The sequence below is a fragment of the Cydia fagiglandana genome, chromosome 1 (genome assembly GCF_963556715.1).
Source record: "Cydia fagiglandana chromosome 1, ilCydFagi1.1, whole genome shotgun sequence".
Taxonomy (NCBI): domain Eukaryota; kingdom Metazoa; phylum Arthropoda; class Insecta; order Lepidoptera; family Tortricidae; genus Cydia; species Cydia fagiglandana.
In genome coordinates, this window is record NC_085932.1 from 20,458,789 (window position 1) to 20,484,217 (window position 25,429).

The 25,429-nt window shown below is 36.1% G+C and overlaps 1 protein-coding gene across 6 annotated transcripts in view; it reads right to left on the reverse strand.

Moving 5' to 3' along the window:
• Positions 1 to 22,466, reverse strand: part of LOC134666264 (phosphatidylinositol-binding clathrin assembly protein LAP) — a 37,142-nt gene extending 14,676 nt beyond the window's left edge. For 2 of the 6 annotated variants that reach the window (XM_063523425.1, XM_063523419.1), the window contains exons 1-9: positions 22,188 to 22,465; positions 15,547 to 15,689; positions 11,441 to 11,516; positions 4,151 to 4,171; positions 2,259 to 2,361; positions 1,690 to 1,857; positions 721 to 859; positions 445 to 590; positions 32 to 209 (exon numbers count right to left, since the gene is read on the reverse strand). In XM_063523425.1, coding sequence (XP_063379495.1) covers positions 32 to 209; positions 445 to 590; positions 721 to 859; positions 1,690 to 1,857; positions 2,259 to 2,361; positions 4,151 to 4,171; positions 11,441 to 11,516; positions 15,547 to 15,689; positions 22,188 to 22,338 — 1,125 coding nt within the window. In that variant the 5' untranslated portion in view covers positions 22,339 to 22,465. Of the gene's footprint in view, positions 1 to 31; positions 210 to 444; positions 591 to 720; positions 860 to 1,689; positions 1,858 to 2,258; positions 2,362 to 4,150; positions 4,172 to 11,440; positions 11,517 to 15,546; positions 15,690 to 22,187 lie in introns of all 6 variants that reach the window. The other 4 variants (XM_063523450.1, XM_063523445.1, XM_063523439.1 and 1 more) reach the window with 3 other exon arrangements.
• Between the last annotated feature and the right edge of the window lie 2,963 nt (positions 22,467 to 25,429).

Below are 25,429 nucleotides of genomic sequence, written 5' to 3' on the forward strand. Positions count from 1 at the left end.
GAGGGTTCTACGAACTTGATTCCTTTGTTACCTTGTATTGATTCATTGCGGCTTCTTCCTCTGCCAGCGCCTGCTGGGCCAGCGGGTCGTCTATGAACAGGCCGGCGCCGTTAGAGGCCTTGTCGAGTCGCGACGAGGCCGCTACGTTGCCGAACGATGAGGACGTGGATGATAGCGCTCCCATAACGGAGGCCACGTTCTTTTGGGCGCTTGAAAAAAAAAAAAGAAAAAGGTAAGAAGATTCTGAATTGGAAAAGGAATTATCGATGACGAACTTGAATGAAATGGAAATGCGTGATGGAGGCACTAACCACAAAAATCGCACTGTCCATATTTAGTAATTATTAGTATTATAACCATCTTTATTTGCTCTTGAGTGTACTTTTACAATATTACAGATTACCCTTTACAATAATTTAACTTTGATTTAATATTTTTTTGTACCTGGCAGTCTGCGTGGGAGTGTTGGCGGCTGAGCCCTTCTTGCCCTCCAGTGTATTTAAATGTCCTTCGAGCGCGTCTAACAAGCTACTCGGCGCCTTTGTGAGATCCGGAATGTCACCCTTGTCTATGCCCACGTTCTCTGCCACCTGCAAATAATGCCACAAATATACTTTTTGGAGTAAAACTCGATAAGTTGATTGAGTGTTTGTTACTTCTAAGAGAAGAATATAAGACATGAAGTAAGAGAAAGCGAGACTCGAATGATGCACACTATACCTTAAGGAACTCTCCGACCCTATCCATTCTGATGAGGAACTTCTTATAGAGGTCGAGAGCGTCGCGGCAGTTTTTCTTGTTCATGTCGAAGTATTTCTCCAGTAAGTTGATGATGCCATCGTTGTAGCATGCGAACAATCTGTAATAGAAAATAACCTTTAACCAAAAAAACCCGGCTTCAGAAAACAGTCTAACATCCTGTCATTTTATGGTCATGAACACCACAAGAAGGCAATTAGATTTAACCAAACGGTGTCTTACGAGAGCTTATAAAAATGGGTGCTCCCGGAAAACACCTAAAAACCAACATTAAAGCATATCATAATGACGAGAGCTGTGCCTGGCAGCGTTACCTGATGAGATTTCTGAAGAGCAGCATGAAGCACATGTTGATGACGCCGTTGGTGAGGTCGTTGGCGTTGCAGTCGAACTCCAGCAGCGCGTCCAGCTGTGCCTGCAGGACTGGCAGCGTTACCCGATGAGATCTCTGAAGAGCAGCATGAAGCACATGTTGATGACGCCGTTGGTGAGGTCGTTGGCGTTGCAGTCGAACTCCAGCAGAGCGCGTCCAGCTGTGCCTGCAGGACTGGCAGCGTTACCCGATGAGATCTCTGAAGAGCAGCATGAAGCACATGTTGATGACGCCGTTGGTGAGGTCGTTGGCGTTGCAGTCGAACTCCAGCAGAGCGCGTCCAGCTGTGCCCGCAGGACTGGCAGCGTTACCCGATGAGATCTCTGAAGAGCAGCATGAAGCACATGTTGATGACCCCGTTGGTGAGGTCGTTGGCGTTGCAGTCGAACTCCAGCAGAGCGCGCCCAGCTGTGCCTGCAGGACTGGCAGCGTTACCCGATGAGATCTCTGAAGAGCAGCATGAAGCACATGTTGATGACGCCGTTGGTGAGGTCGTTGGCGTTGCAGTCGAACTCCAGCATCGCGTCCAGCTGTGCCTGCAGCACTGGCAGCGTTACCTGATGAGATCTCTGAAGAGCAGCATGAAGCACATGTTGATGACGCCGTTGGTGAGGTCGTTGGCGTTGCAGTCGAACTCCAGCAGCGCGTCCAGCTGTGCCTGCAGCACTGGCAGCGTTTTTAGCAGCTTCTCCGCGTTCATCATACGGAGAGAGCCTTCCTCCTTCCTAGAACGTTCAAATTTGTACGTGTTAAAATTTGTTGTATAATAATTTAGGATAGGAACTAGGATTAGGATATCGTGTACTGTATGTATGATCGTGATAAGCGCTTTAGCTTAGAGGGATAAGAAAGGAAGCTCGACTTTTGACGTCACAAAATTGTATAGTTTAAGGACTTTAAGATAAAGTGTAGTTCATAGAAATGTCAAATAATGTAAACAAATGACAGATTTTGTAGTGTTTCACATATAACCTATTTTTTTTACGAATTTCACTGAAATATTAATAATTTACAAATATTTTAACTGATAATTGGTACGATCATGTTTGTCCTTAAAAAGTGCAAACCTACAAAGTAAGTAATTATGGTTAGTTGGTATTGAGAAGTAATAATTTATTAGACTTACCCCCTTTTGACTTTGCAGAAGTCAAAAGCGACCGTCCGGTAAGACAGCGCCTTCTCATTCATGTACTTGGCATAACGCCGGATGAATGGCGACATGTCATAGCCTGCATAAAAAAAATTACATCTATATTAAAATCAACCCAACAAGTAATTATTCAAAGCACATAAACTGCGTGACGACGTGACGACAAAGCAAACATATATGATATGACAGTTACATGCATAATATAGAAGGCGCTGTATTTTAATATAATTCCTACTAAAACAGTGCCTTTTAGTTTGAATTTCGTAAAAGTTGGTCACATTTGAACTACAATTGTGATTTTTCTGTACAGCTTTATACTGGTCACTTATCTCTAGTTTGTGACTGGCAATGGGTTTTGTACTTTCAATATTCGACCAAACTGAATAAGGTTAATATTAAAAACACACATCCAGATTGTGTTTTCTTTACAAAGACTAGATATGTACAATCAATAGTATAAAAACCACGTGTCTAACACAAATTAGTCGTAACTAACGTGTAACTATCATATTGTGCATTCTACGCATATGACGTATAAAAATAAACAAAGTCATTGCCAATTTACGTGGTTAACAATATTTTATTGGAAGCTGTCCAAGTAGATTTACGTTGGTGTAAGCTTTCGCTATTTTGATGATAAATAAATCAGTATAAAATATAGATTCTAGAGTAGTTTTAGTATTGGGTATTGATACTATTGCCTGGAAGCTTTGCAATGAGTGAGCTATCTTTATTTAGAACAGTTACATCATAGATATGATAAATATTCAACACGAAAATAGTAAACGGGTAACGCATACCAAATGAAAATCTATGTGCGATCAAACTCAGTGCAATGTGCATTAAGTGAAGTGCAATAACAAGGTGATATAGGTACAGATTGGTGAGTGCAAAACAAGGTTAATCAAATAATATACTTGAGCCAATGGGACTCTATCAATACCAATAACTCATTGGTATTGCGATGATGCCGTTAAACTATCTTTTATTGCTATTTAATGATCATTAAAGTGTATCTTCAAGTTTGCTATGTATAGACACATATTGATAAAGTTATTCTTAATTAGATGAATTAATATTTACTCTGATTTTTTATTAACTTAACAATCAACATGCATTTATTAAATCTACAACTGTAAAAAATTTAAACAAAAAATGGTACTAGTCGTTCAATCATAAGTGTTACATGAATAAAACAGTGCAAAAAAACGAATCGAGTAAAAAGCGTGAATCCAAAGCTACGTCATACTATACGATGAATGATATTTATAACAACAAACAAAAAAAGTAACCCAATTGATCGGTATCAGTCTTTCTTGTGATGCCGTAACCAAGATAAACAGCAAAAACATACATGCCTACAAACAAACACAAAGTGAGCGTTTACTAGGTTGCCACAAGAATATAATAATGCTCTGATTTATATGTGTTTGAATAACAAACTTTCTTTGGTTTTTACTACATACTTTCCGGTAATTAATTAAGACTTTAGTCAATTAACGAATACAATAATCTGGTATATTCTGTCCGTTTCGCTAAGATCAAGTACGCCATTGCAAATGTATGGCGAACTTGATCTTACAAATCGGCCGGCCTAGCCAAGGTATCAATCGCTATTGCTTCGACAACGAAACGCTTTGTGTCTCTCTATCACTCTTCCATATTAGTGCGACAGTGACAGTTACGTTTCGATCGCTACAGATCGTAAGCGATTGGCATGTTGGCTACGCGGCCTGACGGGGCTATACTTTGATTCGTGGAGCGTGCTTTCGGTGCAAAAACAAGCAGTCTCCCAAGCCATCTCTACTCACACTACAGACAGACAAGGAAAGCAGACAGACACGAAAAGCGGCCATCCTGTAACTTACCGATCCGCGCACCGGCCGCGCCTTTCCATAAGCGATAGGAAAGTAAAAATATTCAGTTAAACACATGTGGTAATTTACAGTAGAACATCGTTAGAATAGAGAGAGACCTTTCAAAAATACTTAAAACTAATGAGATTTCGCCATATGACGACAGGAGAAACTCGTGTAAGTATTGCTTAATAATACAGTCATCTCTAATTTAGTAGGTTAAAAACAGATACCTACTAAGAGAACAAAAAAACGTTTTGTGATGACTAAACTTCTAGTGAATAGTTTGTTTACTAAGTAAGAAGACTTCGTTTCTTAATAAATATAGACCTAATAGCTCGTTTATAGGTATCGGTGCAGTAGGCTGCACTACACTAAATTGACAGTGACGAGGCGTCCATATACCTTGAATCCAACTGGCCTATTTTTAAAACAATCAAATCTTACAGCTTACAAGTCCTGTAACAGGACTCAATAGTCATAACCAAATTAGCAACTTGAGAGACGGATAGGTATGTTTGACGCCCCGCAACTACGCCAACTACTGTATTGTAGAACTGTACGTTTTAGCAATAGTATTATTTTATTAATTACCTTCTAAATTAAATTCATACTTGCAGAAATTATGGAAACGATATTAGGAATTTACGTTACATGCAACGTATTGTAAATTCATTCTTTATTTAATGCTTGCAGTAATAGTAATATGTCTATATATTCATCTTGACATGCTAATTACAATTAGTGAAATTTTGAATGATCACATTCTCTTACATTACATATATATATTTATATAATCATTGGTGAGGCGGTCGTGCATGTGTATATTGTGTATGACAATTTACAGTAGATATTCCAGCTTGGTTTAATGTTAAATTATTCATTCGGTATCCCTGTACCTACTGGAAGTACTTAAAATTCGTAGCTTAAAATCTAAAATATGCTGTAAATGTAATTTGCAAATAAAATGACATTCATAAACATTGTCGAAAAATAAGTTTCTGTACACTGTACAGATCTAAGTAACCACGTTAGAAATATCAATGTATCAAATATACGTTGTTATGACTACAGTATCCATATCGAATAATGAAGCCATTTGTTGGTAATGCAAAACCTAACCTGCACTATCAATTAACCAGGTTTATCAGCAACTGCCCATTTTTATTGCACCAGATGGATTTAACTACATATATACCTAGAGAGGTCTATGTTTAATTATTAATTTACACTGTTAAAATATACAAACAAAAATAATATGAGATGAGTACGACTATACCATGAAATTCTGCCACTTGCGCAATAACCGGGTACTACTGAAAGGAAAACAAGAATATAATAACTTTTAAGGACGATATCAATGTTCCTAATAAGTTTATTGCGTGCGATTATGAAAAAAAAATCCGGACAAGTGCGACCCGCCCACCGAGGGTTCCGTACTTTTTAGAATTTGTTGTTATAGAGGCAACAGAAATACATAATCTGTGATCTACATCATGTGTGTCTAGCTATCGGTTCATGAGATACAGCCCAGTGACGGACAGACGAACAGACAGTGGAGTCTTAGTAATAGGGTCCCGTTTTTACCCTTTAGGTACGGAACCCTAAAAATTAAGCCATAGTGTTTGCTCAGTTTCGCAGGCCTAACATGATCGAACTACATATGTGTAGTCATATGCCTTATGGGAATATAGTTCAGAGCCGGAAACTGCTACCAACTTTTAGTATGTTGTTGGGCATGGCATTGGGTCTCCAAAACTGCCGGGAGACGGCGGCGCCGGCCATCTACTTCAGCGGAATGACGTCATCAAAATGAGTCCCGCTTCGTTGCGAATATTGCATACTGCACCCAAATTATGCATAGCACATACACGTGTGGGGTATTAAATGAAAGCCAATTAAATAAACTATATTTTATTCATACAAAGTGTATCAAAATATGCAACAGTTTAAGAGAAATTTACAAAATAATAAAAATCACGTAAAAAAATATTCGATTATTTGGGTTTTACAACCAAACCAAAAGTCGGACGATAAAGCAATGTACTACAACATTAAAGATGACGTCTCAAGCCATACACTGATATCAATAAAATCAAAATTGGACCAAATATGTGGAAATTATGCATCAAAATGTAGATATTCGCCCATACAAAGTCATAAAAGTTAAAAAAATCTAAATTGGTCATTTTCAGGATAATCCGCATAAGCTTCTAGTATGTTATTAGCAATATGACCTGGAGTCTAAAACTGCCGGGAGACCATCTCTGTTGTTCCTCAGTTACAAATAATGACGTCATATAAATAATCACTGCCGAATTTCGTAAAATGTGAATTATAGCTATACCACGAGTCTCACATACACGTGAGTTACATGTAACGAAAGGTTATTAAATGTATTATGATTCACCTAAACATTGTTTGTAAAAAAAATGTACGGTTTCAGAGCTAGAAACAACGAAATACCGCTTTTTATGGAAAAAGTAGATATGTATCAATTTTATAGCTAAACTAAAACCGTCAAAAAAATTTTGCGTATAACATTTGAAAAACTTGTTATTCAACTATATATCACATTTTAAATTTTACATTTCCGGCAAAAACTGTGGAAGTTGTGGAAAAAAAACTAAAGCGCCCCAACAATTCTACCTTAATGCGCTCATATTATGCAAAGAATAGTTCTATTTATCGAGTATTAAATGAATGAACATTACATAAAATACATGAAAACGACATTTTCAAATGGAACCTTAATTAAAAAAATTATAATTTAGTTGATAAGTAAGCAAAATACTGTTTCTTTAAGTACCTAATCTCCTCCTTTCAAAGTCGGTTAAAATGTGGCTTTTGTGACCTGGGCTACAAAGACAAATAAATTGACACCTCATTTATCAAAATCAGTTCAGTTGTTTCATGTAAAAAATACATAATTACATACGTAGATAGCAGTTCCTGCTGTAGTTGCGGTAAATATTAATATGAAATAGACTCTTATTGTCATGGCCTAACGCTACATTATTAGAGAAATGTAAAGTTACATGCCTGTAAGTAGGTACATGCCTAATACAAAATGCCTTATCGAGGTAAATGCCCTATCAGTTCACTTAATGCGACACATAATTATATATTTAAGCCTCGATTAGCCTTGTACATACATACATCACTGGCTCAGTGACCCAAAGCAAAGAGGATCTTGGCCTCTGGCACAAAAGAGCGTCACTCTGCCCTATTCTGCGCCACTTCGCGCCAATTGGGTATTCTTATAAAAGTGGAATCTTGAGTGGTGCAAGGGTTTCAAGGCTGAGCTGAGAAGGCTGGCAGAATTTTCCCTCTGATCCTCCCTCTGATCATCACCTCTAACACATCGAGGCGACGCCCGCTAGGCCTGCTAACATCTACGGCCTGAGAGTTTCAACGTTAGATGCCAAGCCACGCCAGGCCATAATAGTAAAGGTCTAATTATTGAATTTTTATTTTTTGTCCGACTACGGCAGAATTTGCTATCTATGCGTGCATGTGTAGGTACCGTTTGCATGAAACTACTGAACTGATTTTGATAAATGAGGTGTCCATTTATTTGTCTTTGTAGCCCAGGTCACAAAAGCCACATTTTAACCGACTTTGAAAGGAGGAGATTAGGTTCTTAAAGAAACAGTATTTTGCTTACTTATCAACTAAATTATTATTTTTTTAATTATGGTTCCATTTGAAACAAGGCCCCTACGTTTATTGTTCTATTTGACGGCGCAGCAACTAGTATCATTTCTCTCTCCTCGCTCTTTTAAAATGCCATTTGTCAAAAAAGGACAACTATACTGTTGACAAGATGTACTTCAAATCCAAGTGGCCCCTTTTTAGGCGACCCAGTTTGTGCATGTTTGCGTAAAAACGTATATGTGTGCTCTTTTAGGGATGTGAAAAGTCGATTTTAATCATGTTATATATCGATAAACGCTACACAGCGGAACGAAATAGCGATTAATTGAAGCTTCAATATCTTCGTTAAACATAAACATAATTGAAATGCTAATGGATAATGAATATATTATAATGTAATAAAATAATTTAATTATTGCGGACCACCTATTTTAGGAGGAATTTATGTATTTTAATTAAATATCTGAACTTTCCCTTGGTTCTCTCCTGGGGCGTGACTATAAAATTGTGATCTGATAACCACAATAAAGAAAAAAAGCGTTCTTGTTCATTTTAGATATAGTTAAACCTTTGAAGTAAAATTAAAATTGCAAGAAATGTCGGTAGTTTATCGACATGACTTTATCGACATGGCTACAGCAAAGTGGGTCGCTTTGTTAATCGTACACTAAACAAAAAGTGGTCCCACTGACAGCTCGCTTGGAAGGCATCTGTATATATTCTTATATCTATGATTTGAAAATGTCGTTTTCATGTATTTTATGTAATGTTCATTCATTTAATACTCGATAAATAGAACTATTCTTTGCATAATATGAGCGCATTAAGGTAGAATTGTTGGGGCGCTTTAGTTTTTTTTCCACAACTTCCACAGTTTTTGTCGGAAATGTAAAACTTAAATTGTGATATATAGTTGAATAATAAGTTTTTCAAATGTTATACGCCAAATTTTTTTGACGGTTTTAGTTTAGCTATAAAATTGATGATACATATCTACTTTTTCCATAAAAAGTGGTATTTCGTTGTTTCTAGCTCTGAAACCGTACATTTTTTTTACAAACAATGTTTAGGTGAATCATAATACATTTAATAACCTTTCGTTACATGTAACTCACGTGTATGTGAGACTCGTGGTATAGCTATAATTTACATTTTACGAAATTCGGCAGTGATTATTTATATGACGTCATTATTTGTAACTGAGGAACAACAGCGATGGTCTCCCGGCAGTTTTAGACTCCAGGTCATATTGCTAATAACATACTAGAAGCTTATGCGGATTATCCTGAAAATGACCAATTTAGATTTTTTTAACTTTTATGCATTTGTATGGGCGAATATCTACATTTTGATGCATAATTTCCACATATTTGGTTCAATTTTGATTTTATTGATATCAGTATATGGCTTAAGACGTCATCTTTAATGTTGTAGTACATTGCTTTATCGTCCGACTTTTGGTTTGGTTGTAAAACCCAAATAATCGAATATTTTTTTACGTAATTTTTATTATTTTGTAAATTTTTCTTAAACTGTTGCATATTTTGATACACTTTGTATGAATAAAATATAGTTTATTTAATTGGCTTTCATTTAATACCCCACACGTGTATGTGCTATGCATAATTTGGGTACAGTATGCAATATTCGCAACGAAGCGGGAGTCATTTTGATGACGTCATTTCGCTGAAGTAGGTGGCCGGCGCCGCCGTCTCCCGGCAGTTTTGGAGACCCAATGCCATGCCTAACAACATACTAAAAGTTGGTAGCGGTTTCCGGCTCTGAACTATTTCTGTGACCGTTTCCCATAAGGCATGGCACTAGTGATAAAATTATACAACCTACACGAAACAAAAAACTAACGCTAAACGCTTCCAGTTACGTACGCGCTGTTTACAATGCGTGTCAAAAAGAATCATAAACTATGCGAGGTTAGATCGAGTCAATGAACTTGAGGTCAGCTTCTTTGCAGTTATCATGGATCCATGACTCAAGGAATATGTACCGATAATTGAGCTCTGGTCGATTAAGTTAGCGAGATGACGTTGCGGTATCAGAGTGTGATAAAATCTCTGAGTGTGTTTAATGGTTTTTTACACCAGCACTAAATAAACGTCACAACATAAGAAAAAAGTCGGTTTACAGACGATAATTTTGGCATGGCATAAGAAAACATTACCATTACATTACGTAACGTTACCATGAAGATCTATCTACAACGTTGCCATGGAGATTTGTCCACAACGTGACACTTTTTCGTGCATGCTACCGGTGTTCATCGATTTATAAGACGTTATCACGGCAAAATGCCTTTTAATTTTAATATGGCTTGAAATTTTATGTGAAAAGCACTCATGAAATCCTGGTCGTTAAAGTCTACGAGATTAATTTGTAATAGACTTGTTGAAAGGTTAACAGCCTTTTCATCACACTTGCTCGAAAAAGATCTTATTCCATGTAAGCGTATTCCCCATACCTTCCAGAGGTAAAGGACCACGAGCATAATAGTTCCCGCGGGAGTTATGGATTGTAAAAAAAAAGCATTTCTAGCTGTCAAATCACATCTTAACTTTTTTAAACTCAAATATAAACAGAGTTGGACTTTGATTGAAATATTTTAAAGGTGAATAGGGCAGGGGCAGGGGGGCTGTATACTTTGAGAATAAAATATTAATGATGTGCCGAGTTAGTGGCGCCAGACGGCCTAGACGATAAATTAAAACGAATATCTACATAGAAATCCCCCTACGCTGCATACGCGATACGCGTCCGCGTAATAGGATTTCCCCGATTCCCCACGCGTAGCCAAGGGCTGTGAGAAGGTAGACTATTAATATTGCAATTTCGGTTAAATGTTAAATGATTCGCTAACAGGAGAAATTAGCAATTAGTGCGACGATGTGGTTACTCAAGAAGGGCATACCTTCTTGATTTTAATTTACTGTTAAGTAGTTTATGTGTTATGTGTAGCCCTCATATTTAACACAGGCGAATCCGATGTGGTACCTCATGCTGATGTTTTGATGTTACAGGCAAGAAAATGTTTCCTCTCATGAAACGTCTTACATTGTATTATTAATGTAAAAAATGTATACGTACATTTATTAACGTGTTCTTTATACTCTCTAATGACTATAATACAAAGAATAATCACAATTTTTTTTTAATACAGACGAATTTCAGCAGACTCAAATACAAAGCAAATTTGTAAATTTGTGATCTATAAAATGTATTGTAAGATACAGACGAATTTCAGCAGACTCAAATATAAAGCAAGTTTGTAAAATTGTGATCTATAAAATGTAACATTGAACTCTAAAGAGATAACAAACCGATCGTATACAATACACTGTACAGGGTGCATTCATATCCGGTGGAGCAGGATGTCAACTACCCTGTGTAGATACAGGGCAAGCAACTCTCAGCGAGTGGAATACGTTTCAAAGCGAAAACGCTATACATTTAAGATTTACAAAAAATCCTATTACAGTTCCAGAGTAAAATTAGGTAAAATGTCATTTTATTTGCACTTTCTTAGTTTGTCGTTTTGAAATCAATAACGAGTAGATACTTATTGATATTTATAGAAAACTAGTATGAATATTTAAGATCTAAATAAGCAATTCTAAGAACAGAGATACATACCTTGAACTCCGCTTTTATCTAGAAAATTACTTAGTTGAAACGTTGAATTACTTGATGCTAGATATTGTGTGAACCTCTGCAACAAAAGAAAATAATGTCAATAATGATTGTTTCTACTACCTACCAATCCTAACATCATAACATAAAACAGTTTTTTTACTGAATGTGTTACTATTGCCGCTATGATTAGAAATGTATTAGTCGTTAACCTTTTGGATATATCGGCACCGCAGGTTCAATGCCAAAGACGGATTAATCGGTCACAGACCACAGAGCAACATAGACCTACGTGCATATGTATAAAGTTCAATTTCAGTTTTGACACTTCGGTGACGTGGCGTCTGAGTGACAGCTTTTGTGTTTGACACGACGTCGAAAAGATTAATAAGGAAAAAAATGCTTCTCCTACATAATTTGTGTTATTTATCGATAACCGGATAGAACCCCTGAATTAATTTTGAAGCAAATTAATTCATTGTTGGCTTAAACTTGAGAAACGTAATTGGGGACTATGATTTTAAGATCTTTTATGAAATTTGAATCGGTCCAAGGGGAGTTGACCCTTTTGTGTTCCATCTGGCTTACGAAACAAGCGTAACTAGCCGTAAATTAGCAACTATATACGTATACCTATTTTTCAAATATGTAACAGAAACAGAACTTGAGGCGAAATAGTAGATATTACTGTTGGCACATTCATTACACTCAGTTTTGCAGAAAAGCGTGTCTGTCTGTCCACTGGCCTCTGTAAAGTTCCCATTGATTCGGACCAGGATATCATTATCTTCAAGTAGACAATGTCACGCCATCAATAGCCGTGAGTGAGGCGTTATGTTATTGATACAATTGTTTCAATCGACTGACACATCGCACCGCAGCGTACAAAACGAGCAATTTTTCGAAACTGTAATTCTTCTGTTATTACATTCTCAACCGTACTCGCATAGATTTATGAAAAGTTTTTCAGTAACCTTAAGCGAAAGGTATGTATCGATATAAGTGTAGAAAATAATTACATTGCATTCTTGTTTAATTTCGTATGTTATCTGATAAGAACAAGTGCTTGAATTAGGTACCTATTTTGTGATAGCTTTATGTTTTATGTTTTAGTAGAATTGTTTGTATATGCTTTTTAAATAGAGGCAGCAGATGGTACTTTCAAAATTTGTACTTGGGAACATTACATTAAGTCAAGCTCACTACGTCGACAAATATTGAATACATTGGGACGCCTATGTGAGCGTGTTTAACCAATTTCGTCCGCTACTAGGTATTTTCGTAAACTATTCGTCATGTATATTATTTTTCTTCTTCCTGCCCTTATCCCACGTTATGTGGGGTCGGTAAAACATGTTTTTCTCTTCCATTCTCCTTTATCATTCGTCGCCTCAGCAGCAGCACTCTCACCTTTCTTTCTCATATCCTCTTTCACAATCCATCCGTCGTTTTTTGGGTCTGCCATCCGCTCTCCGTCCATCAACATTTATTCCTAACATTATTTTGCTTATATGGCATTCATCCCTCCTCATTATATGCCCATACCACGCTACGCTAACCTAGTTCTCATCTTCTCCGTTACCGGGGCTACTTTCAAACTTGCTTTATATACTCTTACTCATTCTTAATCCGATCCCTTCTCGTCACTCCACACATCCATCTCATCATTCTTATTTCCGCTGTGTGCACTCTTCTTTCATTCGTCAATTCTGTCAGTTTGGTCGCCTAACATTCTGATCCATACATTACAACATCTTATACATATATTATACATACATATAACATAAAAACAGGTGTTTTCTTCAAAGCAGCCGTAGCGCTTTAACCGACCCAAGGCTAAAATGAAGCAGGCAGGTTTAAACGTTGATTTCATCAATACAACGTGTTAATGGGTGTCGTTTGATTGATGGTCTGACGACCGGTTTTTAAAAGCAAAAGTTACAAAATACCCTAGCTGTACATGTTAATTCTCTACCCATGGATGCTCGACAAATTTCTACCCAAAGTCGGTAGTGACCCTGCCTATGAAGCAGGGGGTCCCGGGTTCGAATCCTGGTAAGGGCATTTACTTGGTTGTTCATCACGAATATTTGTTTTTCCTACGTTATCTATGTATATAAATAAGTACATATGTATGAACCTATATATGTAAGTATGTATATCGTAAATTCGTCCTAGTGTCTATAGTACAAGCTGTGCTAAGTTTGGGGCTAAGTCGGTTAGTTATTTAATTATTATTACACCTGCCCAAAATACAAAATATTATCTCCTATCAGATAATAATACGCGTGATGACAGCCATGCTTGTGATTTATAGAGATTAAGACATAATTAACAATGAAAAATGTTATCAAATAATTCATCCGTCAGTAGTGTTTAAATTTAGCCAACCCCCCCCCCCCCTTCTGAATCGTTTAGGGCCAATTAAAGTGTTGTTAACACTGTGATTACAACTACACGGCCGTTACCGTGTGTTGTGAAATAATTCGTTAAATTTAATATGAAGGTATCGGTTGCAGCAAGTTTTATACTTAATCATGAAAACTTCAGAAACAAATTAAATATTCAAGAGCAGCGGGTGCCGGGCCTCCCATTTTATTGCTTTTGATTTTGACATTTTGCAAATGTACACATGACATGACCCGTACAAATTGTAAATGAGGTTATTTTAAAAACACACATGCTTCAATTATTTGGTGTGATCATAATTATGCAACAGGTATTGAATAACTTATGAATTTGATAATTACCTATAACATGACAGAAGGGGGCGTAACTCTTATCTCTGTAATAGTTAATTATTTCAGAAATTACCTATAAAATGAATGTTGAAAGATTATACTTATAAAATAACTATGCATTTAAATAATATAATTACCTACTAATCAATTTAATGCCAATACTAAAACGTTAATTTAATTAGTGTTCATGAGCCTTAAGTGTCACTAAAATGAAAAAGTAAGTAGGTAACTAAATAGGTATACATGAACTCGAACATAAAAAAAGGATTTAGAAAATGTGGGTTATATCCCTTCAATCCAGATGCAGTAAACTATACGAAATGCGTCCAAAACCACCTGGAAAATAACTCATTTCACCAGCTGAGAATGGTATCAATAAATACCCGATATATACGGACTCATTCATAACATCACTTTACTTCATTGCAAGTGGAACCTTTTCTTGTCTCTTGCCGATCTCCGTACCCAGAATCCTAGATTAGAACTGGACCAAGAATATTGTATCAGAAATTCCAGTGCGAGACGGCTAAGGACGGGCTTGTACCGCGTACGCCCTTTGAAACCTATTGTAGAATCATCATTCAATTGTGTCTCACAGGAGTAAATGCTTAATATGTAAATACAACACTAGAGGATCCGACCCATCCCTCTCCTTGAGGTCATAACTATATATTTAATGCGACGTTGGGCGTATGCACTATAAACAGATGAATTGTGTAAGAAAAGATAGTAATTGATAGTAGTGACTAGTGTGTGTGTGTAGTACTACTTCAAAAAACACAAATCAATATTTTTTTTTATGGCTTTCCCCTCTTGTGTCTATTGGCAGAAGGGATTTTGCCAATGACGACGTTTTAAGACGTACCACGCACGTTAAGAATGTTCGGTGAATCAATATATTTGTTAAAATAATTTCAATTCCTCCCAAACTTTCATATGTATTGTAATTTTAAAATTTTTGGGAATCAACAAGTGTTACTTTATTAAAAGTGACATTTGATGCAGTGTGAATGTTGATGAAGACGAGATCGGAACATGCACCTCAACGACATGTAACAATGTACAATATTTAACTTTTGAAGATGTATCTTCTTCCATTACAGTTGGTATTTCACTATGATACCAAAAGCTAATTCTATACCCTTATAATAACATGCATATTACTTCGGTAAGACTTTGTTGCTTAAGAACCAGTTTAAAAACGTCCATAAAAATCGGTTCGCGCAAGCAAGTAGGGAGACCTACTTGAGACAGTTGGACAAACAATCAAATTCTATATTATATCAATATCATACTTATCATAGTAGTACATAGCCCGTAAATGACCTATTAAAAGATCGAGTAAATTTCTAATAAGTAATAATTCACCTCATTTCCATATGCAAGTAGATGATGTACTGTGATGAGCGCTTTATACACCACCACCCAATTGGTGTTCTGTGTTCGCTCGACGAGCAAGTTGGCGAGCTGCGGTATCGAGACATTTGGCTCGTTTGTGCAGTGGACTAGATCTGAAAACAAAGAAACCAGATAAGCGCGAGAAAGTTTAGTTTTCAATACTTATCCTTATTCTAGAGAATATCAAATTATTTAAAGTTCAACTTTGTCCTTTTTGATCTGCGAAAAAATATATTCTAAATGACACCGTCGCTTTTTTTATGTCAAATCTTTCTACAGACATCAATTCCTCGGATCTAATTTGGAGAGTAGACCCCTCTGATCCTAGCCAAGATGACAATCGTTAATAGAAAACGCCATTCGAAACTTAATCAATGTATGGAAATAGTCACGTGACTTTTCGTAGCATCTGTCATCCCGAAACGTCTTTTACAGTACATATGGTCCTACTTTTCCGCACTAGTGCGAGAAACAGCACTTTTCTTGTATATGTCAAAAGTTTAAAGGGCTATTTGTACCAGTGTTGGCCGAAAGTTAATGCAAATTGAAAATGCTGGCCATTAACCATTATAAATTGAATCGTAAAATGTAATAGTCCGTTACGGTTTAAGGTTCAATTTATAGTGGTTAATGGCCAACATTTTCAATTCGCATTAACTTTCGGCCAACACTGATATGTACTGTAAAACGTTGTACGATACACGTGCGAATAAGTAATTCGCACGACGGAATTTCCTGTTTTCCGCACTTGTATAGTAAATAACTATTTCTTTTCGTTTGGCGTTTGTCGATGTAGGTACGATTTTCATCCTGGCTAGGCCTCCAGGACATTTTACTATAGTTAGTCAGACATATTCGTCCGGTCCTTCGTTTAGGGGTGCATATTTACAAGTGTGGTAAATAACTATGTAAATATTTCTAAGCTTCAAAAATTCATGACAATTCAAAGCACGATACCAAAACTGTAATGGTTATGACGATGCCGTAACAGACATATATATACTGTTGTTAATTCTTTCCGAACTTGGCACAAGACAAGATCGAGGTCGTCGTCCCCATAGACAATACTTATGTCAGTTATGTTAAAGGTAATTTGGCAAAAGTAAACGAAAATAAAGCCGGTTACTCAAGATTATTCTGTTGTCTGCTTCTATCATTAACCGATTGTTTTTCTTTAAGCTATAGTTCGTTTTTTTTAGCATTAGAAATAAGGTAAACAATCTTGGTGTGTCTTTTAATTAAAAAACACATTTTAAAAATAAGTTACTTCAAATATGTAACAATTATGAATCTAGTACGATCATTTATATTCTTCTGCTTTCATAAGTAATAGTTTTTGATTTTTAAAATGCGTTTTTCAATTAAAAGACATGTCAAGATCGCTTACCTTCTTGCAAGTTCTTTCTAATGCTAAAAAAACGAACTATATATTTTTACTCAGGTGTGCCAATAAGGAGTAGGTACCTATACTATCTACATAATAGTATCTATCTACCTATCACTTTTTCGGACTATATTAACCGGTGGAATAGAAAAAGAGGCTTCTTAAGGCGACGTAAAGAAGCTACCTTAAATCGTGTCTCGTGCAGTCAGTTTCCAAAAGAAATCAGATCTTTGTAACAAACTGAAATATACTTATTAATGACTGAATAAGCATGGAATAAGCTTAGTGAGATACAGCACTACCAAAGTTCTAGTTAGAACATACTTATTAAAATGTCACTGCGGCCTCTGCGCACGGGTCACGGTGCGAATTGAGTGCGCCGGCGCATAGTGCTCGTAATAGCGTCCTTGACACGTTTGTGAGATCGGTATATGAAATATGAACTTTCACTTTGTTATGTTCATGTTTTGGTGTGCAACATCTCGATAATAAAGTTTACTTTAATAAACGATCGATGAGAATGATGAAGGTTTTCATTTCGGTAGGCTGTAGGCTTAAAATTTTTCATAGATATAAACTATGGATGAGCGCATGCATACGAATTGCCTGTTGCGATCTTCATGTCAGCAAAAAAGCGCCATCTGTTACACACTGCGTACAACTACGTGAGCTCGACTAAGGGCCCAACCTTTTCTGTTCTCTTTCACGACGCAGCAACTAGTATCATTTCTCTCACCTCGCTCTTTTAAAATGCCGTTTGTCAAAAAAGGACAACCATACTGTTGACAAGGCGGACTTCAAATCAAGTGTTGCCTTTCTTGATGCGCCCACCCTGTGTATGTGTGCGTAAAAGCGTATATGTGTGCTCTTTTAGGGATGTGAAAAGTCGATGTTAATCATGTTATATATCGATAAACGCTACACAGCGGAACGTAATAGCGATTAATTGAAGCTTCAATATCTTCGTTAAACATAAACATTATTGAAATGCTAATGGATAATGAATATATTATAATATAATAATATAATTCAATTATTGCGGAACACCTATTTTAGGAGGTATTTATGTATTTTAATTAAATATCTGAACTTTCCCTTGGTTCCCTGCTGGGGCGTGACTATAAAATTGTGATCTGATAACCACAATAAAGAATAAAAGCGTTTTTGGTCATTTTAGGTATCGTTAAGTCTTTGAAGTAAAATTAAAATTGCAAGAAATGTCGATAGTTTATCGATATGACTTTATCGACATGGCTACAGCAACGTGGGCCTCATTGTTAATCGTACACTAAACAAAAGTGGCAACAGTGACAGCTCGCTGAGACTACGTCTATATATATATTATGTCTATGCTCGACTCTCGACGCTCGACGCGATAACTTTGTACGGGCGTACAAGGCTTGTTAAGTTTATTCGCGGTTTATATCAGAGGAGCGTCGAATAAGTTTATGGTTAATCAAAACGATATTTATTGTATTAAAATGGGCGAACTTATCCTTCTAAGTTTCAGTTCTTCTACGTTATTTCGTGATGTCATTATCGTCTCAGGCGGCAATGCAATATTTTAAACATTCGCGCCGTGCGGTGTGCCGCCCTGTGTAAACCGGCTCTGTCAAGGTCGACAAGTTGGCCGAGCTACTAGCTACAGCAGTACAGTTCAATAAGTACCTCCCGAGCTTTCGCGCATAAAATGCGGCGAACAACTATTTCTGTCAGTTTCTTGCTTGCAAAACAGGTAGAGTAAAAAAGAAGGAATCTATACAGCAATACGAACTAACTAACTAACTAACTATTTTGGCTCAGTGATCCAAAGAGAATCTTGGCCTCCGAAACGAGAGCGTGCCACCTGTCCACAAACATGATGCAAAAATATAAGTAGGTAATGGAAAGTAATAAATACAGCGATGTGAATTAATCGGTGTTTGAAAATGCGCGCTTTTTGAGTTTTACCTACAGTTAATTAAAAACTTATACCTGACAAGAATTAATATACTAGGTAGGTACCTAAGTCAACGAATAAAACAATAACAAATACTTGATCTTGTTGTTTTGAATGTTTTTAAAATTATGTAAAAGAAACGGGAACAAACTCTGTAAGACAGACAATAGGTACTTTAATTTCGGTAATTATATCCGGTAGGTAATCAACTAATCATATTTAAGTAAATTTACCTATACAAATCACGCATTATGCATTTCTACTTCATAATAACTTCCAAAGAGAAATGACGTCCTTACAAGGTTAATGCATTAGCGGTATGACGTACGAGCGAACATCAGTTGCGCGTGAGAATGAAATAAAATTATCGTTTAAAATTGGCTTTAAGCAATAAATAAACCTAATTGGAAATTACTTACTGATGATATGAGATCCCATTTTTTTTCTTATACTTCCTATAATGGTTTTTGCACCCTTTTACAACGCAATGAGGCATTTTTGTGTTATGCTGCGTGACAACTTTCTACTGCGCAATTCGCCACACGACTGAGCGCCGGGGTGTGATAAATGCGAATATCACACCCATGTAGCGGCCCCCTTTTTAGTGCTCGTTAGCCGCGTCCTTACGAAGTAATATATATGTCCATGAAATTTTTCGATATTCCTAGTGGTACTTTAGAATTCTCGACTACTACCATACCAACATGAAATACATTGTTAGAGAACTACGGATATTCGCAACGCAAGTCAGACCCACTGGGTCAAGTTCGCAAACACAATACAGCGTCATGGTTTTGTCACGGTATTGGTGTCTTGGAGTTGCAATTGCGTTTCGGGGCCTTATATTTGTGAATTTGATATTCATTTGAATGGTGTCTTCGAATCGAATCCTTTCACATACCTATATCTAGTGTAGTCGTTTAGATAGGGACAGATTTTCAAACTGCGAGGCGCGACGACGACATGGTTCGTGTGTAGACATGCCACAATGCTAATAAGCGACTTTTACTAGGTGTATTATGTAGACCCTTTTACCCATAGAATGGATCATATAGGATGCATCAGAAAGGGTTGCCTACTCGCGCACGAATACATACTTGAAGTCGCTCGCGAGAACGCAAGTCATGTTATTACTCTGGACTATTACAATGGTTTCATAGGATTACAATTACCAACTTCCTCATTTGCCTTTGTACCCTAATTTCTGTAAATATATTTGGGTCAGTATTGTGTACAATAAAGTAATTACTACTACATTTAATGTGGTAATTGTGATGATGATGATGATGATTTCAGCATTGGACATTTGCTAAGTATGTTAGTAGAATGTGTTACCATATTTTTCCTACAGGACAATATAACAATGTTCGATCCCTCTATTAGTAGCTTATAGTCTTGCACCAAACTAAAAAGCAATAATAACAGGATCATGTCTTAACTAAAACTGGATTTATTTTATCATGTTACCATTACATATAAATATGTCAACTTCCATAAATACCATTTTATATCCATTAGACATTATTCTTCTGACCATATATGATATGATGGCAGAAAATTAATTGTATGCAACAACCAACTGAATTAGGCACTTATAAATGCATTTCATGTTGCCATGCTTAGATATCAGCCCCAATGATAACACAGGAAGCAGTCCTGTTTGTTTATCACTGTCTCGCTGCCAATAAACAAATGTTAGCCTTCAACAGATTTGATATTTTATATTTCAAATGAATTTACCCGTAATTGAGTATGATGAATCGACTTTCATCAACTTTTTACACAATTTTATAGACTACTATAGTGAATCAAAATGTAATTTTAGTAGAATACAGTTTACAGTAATAGCAGTAAGTAATTAAATAATTTCTACTAATTATAAATGCACAAAAGTAACTCTGTCTGTCACTTCTTCACTCTAAAACTGCTGGACCAATTTAGATGAAACTTGGCATGGAGATAGTTTGAGGTCAAGGAAGGACATAGGGTAGTTTTGACCAATCATCATCATCATTCCAAGCAGACAAAGTTACAGGTAGAAGCTAGTTGTTTATAAAGTAAAAGTCTATTTGGGCAAACTACTTACTTCTTACTCTATCTAAGTAAGTGCGTCAGTTTTCCGTCCGGTGTCAGTTTCCGTCCACTTGACGGATTGGTAAATAACACATTTGATTTATAATTTGCTACTTGCGAAATATAATTTTTATGTGGATAGTTAAATTGTTTAGATATTAAGGGTGCAATAAGTCCAAATTTGTGCAGCAATGAAGTATTATACTCAAATTTCGTCAAGTGGACGGAAACTGACACCGGACGAAAACTAGCACAATGACCCTATAAAATGAAATCTAGAGTCATACTAACATAAAGTTGGAGAAATAACATCATGAGAATTATCATCATCTTCCACATGTTGTACAGGCATGTTGCCTTGGCCTTATCTTTTAAAACACAAGAGAACATTGGGTATCAAACACTTGTGTAGCCCTCTCCACACTCATGCGTGAATCGCGGTGCTAAGTCACGAACGCGAGTGTGGAGCTGGCTTGAGAAACAAATGGAAAAAATTTAAAAATGAAATACAAATAGCTATGCCGTACTAAACATGGAGAAATAAGTAAAGCATAGACTGTTCAATCCATACATAGTTAAAAACTCATAATAAGTTTTAAGCGAGCTTTGCAAAAACTTATTTATATTAAACCTCAATTAATGATTTTGCAGGTTGCACATGATATCCAGCAGACTACTGCCAGCAGCAGAAATAAGTTATTAAAAAATAACTGTTTACTCGTTTTTGTAAAAATATTAAGAAAACAAGGTGTATGAGGTTGTTAAGACATAAGTATAAGGAGATTACATGTCTTATTTCAGTATGTGTAATCAAGGTTCTTACATAAACAGGTATGAATACAATCAAGTTTTTTCCATCGAATGAACTTCTATCTTCCAGTTTCTCATGACATAATACAAGAATCTATGTCAATCTACATACAATTCGTGGGATCAAAATTGTTTGGAGATAATTAAAACTCTATAGTTAGTGTGGTTGATTGATAACTTTCAATAGAAGACGTAAGTTACAAGTTATTAAGTTGTTCAGCCTTAAGATGGTGATTTATTCACCAAAAAGCATAAGTACACCATTCAAGAATTGATATCGTAGAATTTATCGACCTATAACTTGGAACGAATTTAGAGTGACAAATACATACTATCGAACAGAATGCTATACAGCCCTACCTACTGATAACAGTCATGCAGAAACATAGTAGAAACAGTACTTACAATCTAAATGTTTCTTTTTGGGTGCGATCATTTCTTCCGTAGTGGCTTTGCATACCGATTTTGCTAAGCCTTGCCCGGCTATACTGTGGCGAGCGGCTAAAAGCCTATCGTTTATAGTCTGACCCGCCATTTTCACGTTCAGTCCTGACATAAACTATCCACACCTCGACACGACACTAATTTTCCTTTTTTCAACAAATTCACAAAATTATGGTGATGACGGGTTAAATAAAATATGTCACCACCCCCCCGACTGGCACAATACTAAATTCAAGATGGCGGGTACAGAAAAGTATTGCCAGATAATAAAAGCCATATCTAATAAAAAAAATTGAAGATCAAAAATCGTCAAACAAAATGAAACTGGAATTTTAACACAACTTATACAAAAAATAATACTCTACTTTCAGAAACAAAGTGATTGATGGCAATCGGGACTGTGGTATTACACAAGTATAACTTGGTCAAGCAGGGCCCAGTTTTATAAAGTTACAAGTTACAGGTTACAAGAGTACAGGCTACAGGCACCTGTAATGCACTGTGTACGGCTACAGGTGTTTTATAAATACACATAGATAATTACAGTTGTAAAGCACCACGGTCAATCTCGATTACATGTGAAATTTACAGGTGCGAAGGACATCACTATTTAAAAAAAATGTCTGTCATAGAATTCATAGATACTCTGTGCTCTACTAAATGCTGTGTTATTGTTTGCTGTTAAGTATTGGAAAAATGGCCAGAAATGAAGGAGAAATCGAGTGGTTGAGAGCGGTGTTTGATGCCAAGGATATACTTTTCGGGCCGTTTTCAGATTAAGATTAAGTTAGATTTAATGAAATATTTCCTAATAAGTAAATAAGTACTGTTTCACATTACAATGTATCGTTTCGGTAGTGGCTCAAAGATAAGTACGCTGTGTATCGAAAATTATGAATATTACACTTTACCATAATGTGAATGCACTATACTTAAATAAAGAGACGAATGCTAATAAATCAACGACAAATATCGGCACCAATCCCTTTCCGTTTCATAGTAGGTAAAATAAAACGAATCATCAATAAAATCAATATCAAACATATTGTCACTTCATTTCCTATTTACTATATATTTCAGATACATTAACAAAAACTGATAAGGTCAGTGCATGGAAAAGTATGCATGCCCTGGCGCAATCTTTGGCGTTAGTGCCTAACAATAAAGAGTACAGTTTAAAATCTCTCAGAAAACGAATAACTTTAATTAAACTTAAGAATTACGAGCAAAAGAGCGAATCAGACACACTACAAGTAGCTGCTGTTGTGCTGTTACAGGACTCAAGACGTATGTCAGTTTTTGTTACAAGTTTACCAATCTACACTTGTAATTTACAATATTTTTATAAAACGCTTGTTCGATTATGAGTTTAAAACTATTAATCTCCCATATTTTCGTCTATGGTTGAGCTACAGGCACTTGTACCTGTAACCTGTAAAATTGTAACGCGGTACTTTTATAAAACGCAAATTGTAAAAAACGGAGGAAGTGTTGCCAGTAAACGCCTGTAAACTTGTAACTTGTAACTTTATAAAACTAGGCCCAGATCTTGTCAGTAGAAATAGGCGGCAAATTTGAAAAATGTAGGCGCGAAGGGATATCGTCTCATATAAAATTTGAATTTCGACACGATTTGCTTGACCATCTTTAACAAAGAATATAATACTCACTAGGAGAAGAACGGTAACTCCATACAAAAAAATGTCCCCAACCGTTTATACGTTTATACTAGTGGCGCCGTCTTTGTGTACCAATGGAACTAAAGTTGACAACCGGTTTAGCCTGGCGGGTACTGGCGGGTATTGGTAGGTAGTAATTCTGTTCACCATCGACACCCCATACTTTGATAAATTATGAAAGCCCTTGTTACCAACATTGAGGCATAGAAATAATCTTATCGAATTAAAATGACTGCTGTTGCATTTTGGTGGCACATACCATACTTGCTTTTAACATAGACGTATTATACTTACTTTTCTTTAGGTTGGTATGATTGGTAGTAAAACGTCAAACGTCATTTGAATTGTCGTGAACGTGAAAATACGTGGTTATTTTTTATTGTAATTGGTAAAATAACTTTAGCTGTTATTTAAATGGGGGCCAAATCTTTAAGGAAATGTGAAGTTTGTGGTGGGTGTGTAAGAAGACTAACTACTGACGCATTTTTGGCCAAATTTCCAACTTGATCCGAACAGGTCGGTAAACTGATGTTTGTATGCAATATTTTCATTTTTTACTTTGAGTCGTTAACAGTTACTAATTTAATTAGTTTTAGTCGTGTACAATCCATGATTAAAACGAAAATATTTTGTGAATAAAGTATTTTTAAGTAAAAAACTAAGTAACCTATGACATGAATAGTGTACGACCAATTTTATCGATAATCTCTTTATTTCAGATGTCGATTATGGGCAAAGCTGAGGAAAAGGAAATGAGGATTTGGCGTATTTATTTACCTATTCAAAAGCTGAATGGAAACAAGTTCATTTGTGGAAATCATTCTCCATCCAGTGCCTTCAATAAAAAGGGACCAGATTAAAAAAGAATGCGCGCGAATTCAGCATATTGTAATATGCCTACTTGAATAATAAACTATGTTATTTTTATCATGTAAAATAAAATTGTTTATATATATATAATGTTCTTTTATTTTATTAATAGGTAGTACAGTAGGTAAATACAGCAGCACGTATCGCACATTTATCGATATCGATAAACAGTAGGTACTGGAAGTGTCGAGCCCTAGCGTTGTTTTTTTTGTGTTGGTAGTATTGTGCAAGGGTCCAACGTTTTCTGTTCTCTTTCAAGGCGCAGCAACTAGTATAATTTCTCTCTCCTCGCTCGTTAAAAATGCCGTTTGTCAAAAAAGGACAACCATACTGTTGACAAGGTGGACTTCAAATCAAGTGTTGCCTTTCTTGATGCGCCCAGTCTGTATATGTGTGCGTAAAAGCGTATATGTGTGCTCTTTTAGGGATGTGAAAAGTCGATTTTAATCATGTTATATATCGATAAACGCTACATAGCGGAACGAAATAGCGATTAATTGAAGCTTCAATATCTTCGTTAAACATAAACATAATTGAAATGCTAATGGATAATGAATATATTATAATATAATTCAATTATTGCGGAACACCTATTTTAGGAGGTATTTATGTATTTTAATTAAATATCTGAACTTTCCCTTGGTTCCCTGCTGG